Source organism: Embiotoca jacksoni, unplaced genomic scaffold (assembly GCF_022577435.1).
Source record: "Embiotoca jacksoni isolate LCO1_2020_lvr unplaced genomic scaffold, fEmbJac1.0.p SCAF_1, whole genome shotgun sequence".
Lineage (NCBI taxonomy): Eukaryota > Metazoa > Chordata > Actinopteri > Embiotocidae > Embiotoca > Embiotoca jacksoni.
In genome coordinates this window covers 11,067,338-11,074,538 of record NW_027185229.1, presented here as the reverse complement: position 1 = coordinate 11,074,538, position 7,201 = coordinate 11,067,338, and the positions used below count along the sequence as shown (strand labels likewise).

The window sequence follows — 7,201 nt, the reverse complement described above, 5'->3', positions numbered from 1 at the left end:
TTCAAGTCGAGAACACCAGAGCGTAGCGCGACGCGCGGGTTTTTAACTGTATTGAGCAAATCGTCCCGGCGTGCGTCCTATCCCGACAGAGTCCCCCCCCACCCCACCCCCTGAAGGAGAACCTCTTCCAGCCTCCCTCCACCGAAACCCGCTGCACGCACGCTCACCGGCTTTTGCCGCACTTTACCATCGACGCGTTTCCAGCTTCCGTTTCAGATCTGCTGCTCAGCTGAAGGAGCCCGCGGTTCTACAGCGTTCGGACCTCCGGGGTCTCTGTTGCGCGTCCTTTTGCCGGAGTCCCCCCCCCCCCCCCCCCCCCCGCTGTCTATTTTTAGGTTTTTGATATCATAAATCTTCCGTGTTTACTTGATCGGATCCTGTTTCACGTTAAGACCCGCACCGAAAGATGAGTGCGCTCGGCTCACCAGGACGGAGGAGGAGGAGGCTGCGATGGCCGCTCAGTCCTACACGTGGGGTTAAGTGGGGTGGGGTAGGGGGCGACCCAGGCCCCTCGTGATCGCACACGAATAGAGGATTCGCGTTTCGGAACAACTTTTGTGGAGCGTGGAGGAGCGCACGTCTTCCCGCCGCGTCGATGTGGCTATTTCCAAAGTCTGAGAGAGCGAGTGGGCGACGTGAAACAGCCGGAGCTCTGGGCTGTCCTCGGTGGAAGAGCTTCTCCCTCCCTCTCCCTCCCTCCCTCCCCTTCGCTCGGCTGTCCACTACAGCATTCACTCAGCCTGGCAGGAAATAATTGCCTGTCCTCCACACGGCACTTCAAATAAAGGAGCTTTGTTAATGAGGGCTTTCCTCCGTCTCTCTATCACTCTCCCCATCGCTCGTTCGCGCTTCTCAGTCCTCCGTCTCCCCACAAAGTGCCCGAGCTCATTGTTTCTGCCTTCTGTGGAAGGAGTTCTCCCGGAGACAGCAGCTTCAGCTTTTGCTCTCGGCTTGGCAAGTACTGGCTGCTGCCGACCAGCCGGAGCACCAGCTGAGCAGAGGTAGGTGTGTGTGTGTGTGTGTGTGTGTGTGTGTGTGTGTGTGTGTGTGTGTGTGTGTGCGCGCGTGCGTGTGACGGTTCAGGCTAAGTGGAGCAGTCTAACTATGGGTGTCAGTCTGACTGAATTAGGAGCTTTTAAACATGATGATAGTTATTTCAGGGCATCCCGTGGTGGGAGGTTCCTCTCTCTTCCCTCCCTCAGACAGTGGAATTTCAGGGCAAGCAGGGAAGGAGCTGTCAATCACGGCCTATTGTTGTGCGAAGGGGAGGTAATATGCTGTAAGCTCTCGCAGTGGGGAATGATTCAACAGCAGGCTTTACACACTTGACACTAACTCTCTCACACACACACACACACACACACACACACACACGTTCCCGAGGAATTTATTGGTAGCAGTGGGAGATTTTGAGCGATTTCTCCGATTGGACCCCGGGGGTTCACTTTCTGGTCCTGCTCCCGGTATCTGGTCCTGCTCCTCTTGTGCTCCATACATGGTTCCTGTTTGGAAACCGGTACGGTGAAGGTGCAGAGTCACTTTCATCAACGTGGTAGTTTAATTAGCACATTCTATGAAACGGCAACGTGGACAAATTATTCAAATAAGGAGCACGATAACACGTTCCCCGGGTGTTGGAGGCCGTGGAATTTAATAGGACAGAGTGGCAACACAGCACAGCGTCACGCCGCATCCCCAGCCGTGCTGATGAGCCACGCCGCAAAGTCCACGATGTGTGGTCGGTAAATAAATAATGGGGCAAAGAGAGCGGTTGCTCTTTCGTGCCAGCAGCAACTCGTGGCCGACTTACAGCTGGCACCGAATCACCGCCGAGCTACCCACGGCCGGGTAGCTGGCTGCTCCTGCCGCCGACACAAACCTCGGGCTCCGACCGGGGCCGTCGACTCGGCAACGGGCCGGAGGAGGCGCCGAGCTCATATCAGTCCCTCGATCCCTCACTCGTTCACCACCCGCTTGACTCGCAGCCCCCCCCCCCCCCCCCCGGTGCCAAACCAAATGATTTCTGGTCCTGCTGTGTCGGCGTTCACAATGTGTTTGCTCGCGAGGCGTCTTCACGAGGGCGGACCGTACGTGGGTGAGAACAAGTCGTCGCCGCGGCTTTGATTGCCGCCTATTTTGTTGCGCAACCCAAGCCGGGGCTCTGACACACGTGATTGGCTCAGTGTGCATTTCTAAAATCAGCCGCGTACGGTGTGCGTCCGCTGTACCAAATCGGCGTTGCGCGCCTACAGGCCGCACGTCCAATCCTGCGAACCGGGTTCCGTCGCTTCACGATTAAGCATCAGATTCATCACTCGCTTATTTAAAAGCTTTGCTGAATATAGCTCGACTCACCCAAGGTACTATTAGGAGGACCTCCAGTACTTAGCATGGGAAGTAATTACGCTAAATTGAAATGGAATTGGGATCTATTTGATAGGAATAAGATAGGGTTGGCAATTATACAGACGGGATTGGAAGAAAATTTCATTCCCGACTCTTAATTTTTTTTTTTTTTTTTACCCGCTGAACACCCCCGAAGGGCTCCTCACACAAGGGCAGCAGGTGGGGGGGGGGGGGGAGACAGGCTCCAGAGAACCACAGCCGCTAATGGATGCCAGATCAACAGCTCGGGGCTCATCAGCATTGTGGCCACAGCTGGTGTATTGATTGGAGTGTAGCGCGAGCGTTACCACACGACGCTCTATTATACCCCGATTGATTTCCTTCTGATCAGCTGCGGGACCCCACCTCTTCCTCAAGGAGGGGCTGCAAGAGGCCACGGGGGGGGGGGGGCACACTTGAGTCGGAGCAGTTGAGGAAAGTGTGACAGAATCGAAGTGGGAAAAAAAAAACACGGCGCGGACGGAAACGAAACGCTCCCGCGGATAAAGTGTTCGGCCGACCGAGGCGCGGAGAGACCAAAGGAGCGGAGAGTCGGAAGTGAAAAGATGTGAGGATTTAAGTGCAGAGACGAGAGTCACCGGACTGGAAATGCGAGGTCGCCAAATTGAAAAAAAAAACAAAACAACCAAAAACGGAGCCTAACGACTTAAGTGGCTGTCTAGAAACCGCTTTCTGCAGCGAGCCGCTGGAATCAAGTCGACGACACGCCGGAGATTATGTTTCTTTGACCGGCAAGAGTTTTGAACAACTTTCAAGACTCCCCGCTTCTCATCACAGATCTTCCCGAAGCAATCGAGTGTCGAGGGACCTCTCCTGCTCCGCTCGGCTATCATTAAAAACATTTTTTATTTTTTTTTTAAAAACTGTCTCCGGAGGGGTCGGGCTAGCTAGCTGGTATAACTTGATGTGTTCCCGATGAAAGGCCGCCGTGCCGTGCCGTGCCGTGCCGTGCCAGGCCGTTGGTTTGCACGCTAACAAGTGCACGTTTGTGTGTCTGAGCGTACTTGTGGTTTACTCCTCGCGATGCTTGCCCGGTGCTGGCTCGGGATGATCCGTGTCGCTGGCTGCAGTTCGGTCTCTTGCCGAGCCTCTCTGGAAGGCCGCAGTCCCCCCCCCCCCCCCCCCCACCACCCCCCCCCCCCCCCCACCCCACCCACCCAGATGTTGCCAGCTGGTGTCCATTATGCTGCGCGTGCGTGCGTGTGCGTGTGTGTTGTGTGTGTGTGTGTGTGTTGTGTGTGTGTGTGTGTTGTGTGTGTGTGTGTGTGTGCGTGTGTGTGTGTTGGCTCAGGTGCTCGGACTCCCGGCCGAGCATTTTGCCTCACAACTCGAGTCCCCCCGTTCTCCTGCACAGCCAGCGGAGGAAGACGCTGCTCTGAGCTTCATCGTTTGCAGGTCGGCGGCGTCGAAGGGCCAAAATAGACAAAAACAAAAAAAAAAAACAGCTGCCGTCCCCAGATGTTGCCGGCGGCAGCTCTCAGATGTGCCGCTCCGCGACGCTTTCACACACGCGCACACGCACACACACACACACACACACACACACACACACACACACACACACCGCGCTGCCCCGGGAGGGGAGGGCGGGGGGGGGAAACAACAAAAAACAATGCACGTTTTGGTTGTTCCCGGCTCCCGTGGCAGCTCCACTCCCTCTCCTGTCACCGTCTCACAGTGGATAAATAGAGACGGGTTGTCAGGGTTGAGAGGTATCCCAAACCTTTAGACCAGGGGTGTCAAACTCATTTTAGTTAAGGGGCCACATACGGCCCACTTTGATCTCAAGTGGGCCAGACCAGTAAAATCATAGCATAATAACGCATACATAACGACAATATTTCTCTTTGTTTAAATCATTGGTGAAGGTTTTTGGATGATAAACCCTATTTTAAGGTCTTTCTACAGTAAACTAGAAACATAAAGACCAAAAACTCAGACATCAGCCCGCTGTTTATCTGCCCCGGCTCTCCTCTGCAGATTCCCTCGCTTTGTGACGCGTTTGACGTCAAACGCGTCACAAAGCGAGCAGCGAGCGCTGCTGCCTGTGGCACCGAGCGCTTCTTCCTCCGGAGCAGACGTCGCATTTACGCTGTTTTTGAAGCAATTACTGGATCGATTAAAAAAAAAAATAACAAAACGTTTGTACTCATAAACCTCTATATTCTCATAGAAATGCAATTTATGTCTTTCCGTAATTTTCACACTTAGCAAAGTCATCCGGCGGGCTGGCCGTATGTTTGACACCCCTGCTTTAGACCCCCCCCCCCCCCCCCCCCCCCCATCTACGTGAAAACAACAATAAAAAAAAAAGGGAGAAATCTTAAGTTTAAATTGTGGTTATGCTTAATTTATACAATTTTGTTAAAGTAGTTTTGGTGTTCTATCGGTGTCGATTGATCAATTTTAGTATGTAAAAAAACAACAACAACAACTGTTAATGCGCCGCAGCATGAAGCGTCCCTCCGCTCCTTCGAGGCCGATCTTTAACCGCGCTGCGGTCACGGTTATGGTTTGTGATTATTTGCGTTTTAGAAATGAGTCAAAAAGAAAAAGGGGGGGGGCTCTGCGGTTCCCGGTGAGCTCAGCGAGAGGAGCGGCACCGTCGACGTCCTACCGAATCTCGGTGCGTGATGAACGGGGCCAGCCCCCCCCCCCCCGTAGCAATGAGATCAGAGGACCGAAGTGACGCGCTGCAAAGCGTCCCGCCGTGCGATCCTGCGCCTTCATTTCACCGCAGCCGTGAGTTCATGAGGTCGGGCCTCAAAACGGAGCCGCTCCGCCGGCTGCACAAACCCACCTCCTGCAGCCCCCCCCCCCACCCCCCATCTCTCTCTCTCTCTCTCTCTCCCCCCCCCCCCCCCCCCCAAACCAGGCAGCTTCTGGGTCCGTCACCTCTCTTTTGTCAGCTGCGGTGTGACCGTGTTGGTGCGTGGCCAGAGTCGGCTCACCGCTCCACCGCCAGACTAATCCATGTTTGTGCCTCGGATCTCCTCCGCAGGAAACCCAGGATCAACTCCCAGCTGGTCGCCCAGCAGGTGGCTCAGCAGTACCCCATGCCTCCCCCGCCCAAGAAGGAGCGGAGAGAGAGGAGCGAGCGCACGGACAAGGAGCGGCCAGAAGGCGAAGGAGAGCGCGCCAACGGAGACGGACGGCCGGAGGGGGAGCGTCCGGAGCTGGAGCGTCCGGAGGGGGAGCGTCCGGAGCCGCAGCGTCCGGAGCCGCAGCGTCCGGAGGGGGAGCGTCCGGAGGGGGAGCGTCCGGAGCCGCACCGTCTGGAGGCGGACCGTCCGGAGGCGGAGCGCCCCGAGGCGGAGCGCCCGGAGAGGGAGCGTCCGGAAAAGGAGCGTCCTGACAGGGAGCGTCCGGAAAAGGAGCGTCCCGACAGGGAGCGTCCCGACAGGGAGCGTCCGGAAAAGGAGCGTCCCGACAGGGAGCGTCCGGAGAGGGAGCGTCCGGAAAAGGAGCGTCCCGAGAGAGAACGCCCGGAGAGAGAGCGCCCCGAGAGGGAGCGCCCCGAGAGGGAGCGCCCCGAGAGGGAGCGTCCCGAGAGGGAGCGTCCCGAGAGGGTGAGGCCCGAGAAGGTGAGGCCAGAGAAGGTGAGGCCCGAGAAGATGAGGCCAGAGGGAGACACCCCCGAGATAGACAAGAGCGACAAGGAGCAACCAATCAAAGACAAACCCGACAGAGAGAAGGACATCAGCCCAGCTGTCACGAAGAAGCCCAACAGCAAAAAGACCAGGTCAGTACACCAGGCCGCATGTCAACGGCTTCACCTCCGCTGCGCTCGTATTAATCCTCACCGCTGTTTTTGGGTGCTTTTCCTTCAGACCCAAATCAGACAACCATCAGAGTCCACCTAGCGACAAACACAGCATACAGTCCGGGAAATCAGCAACCAAGACCAACAAGAACTCTCACATTTCCAGGTGTGTAGCTCCGTCTCCGTCTCCGTGCGTCTCTGGTAGAACACATGCTTTCCCTTCTCTGACTAAGCAGCTCTTGTTTGTTAGAGAAACTCATGTGAGCACAAGGTTAGTGGGAAACCTCAAATGATTCACAAGTGATCTTTTACACTAAACACCCACTCTCACTTTTGATGCACTTGTTCTGACTGTTCATGTGTCACCCAATGAATCGAGCAATTTAGTGTAACCGCCCCCACAGTGCTGGAAGCCTTCCCCCCCCCCCCCCCCGTTGCTGAAACACACACACACACACACACACACACACACATTGTGCTCGTCAATTCTGGCTATTAACGTTTGTTTGTTTGTTTGTTTTTTTTTTTTCTCGCGCGTGTTTTGGCGCGTCGCAGGCCCAAACTGAAGAACATCGACCGGAGTACCGCCCAGCAGCTGGCGATCACCGTAGGGAACGTGACGGTGATCATAACAGACTTTAAGGAGAAGACCCGCTCCTCCTCCACGTCCTCGTCCACCATCACATCCAGCGCGGGCCTCCGAACAGCAACACCAGAGCTCCGGCTCCGAGAGCATGGACAAGGGCTCGTCGCGCGCCTCCACCCCCGAAAGGGGACCTCTCCGCGGGGCACGACGAATCGTTCTGAGGGCCCCCGCCGCCCCCTTTCCTCTCCACCCCCCCCCCCCCCCCCCCCCCCCCGCATCCTCATCCCTTCACCCCCGCCCCCATCTCCCTCCCTCTTCCCCCCCCCGCCCCTCCCGATGTTTCTGAACACTACGGATCCCGTAGGGGTGAGGGGAAGGGGAAGGGGGGGGGGGGGCGCGCTTTCACCTTTCCCATCGCCGCCCCGCCTCCATCCCACGATCTCCCC

General features: G+C 56.5%; 1 protein-coding gene across 1 annotated transcript in view; it reads left to right on the top strand.

Annotated features, from left to right (window-relative positions):
• The window catches only part of rybpb (RING1 and YY1 binding protein b), a 13,303-nt gene extending 6,327 nt beyond the window's left edge, over positions 1 to 6,976 (top strand). The window contains 5 exon segments of the mRNA XM_069164650.1: positions 5,408 to 6,148; positions 6,237 to 6,335; positions 6,725 to 6,866; positions 6,868 to 6,933; positions 6,935 to 6,976. Coding sequence (XP_069020751.1) covers positions 5,408 to 6,148; positions 6,237 to 6,335; positions 6,725 to 6,866; positions 6,868 to 6,933; positions 6,935 to 6,976 — 1,090 coding nt within the window.
• Positions 6,977 to 7,201: the final 225 nt, after the last annotated feature.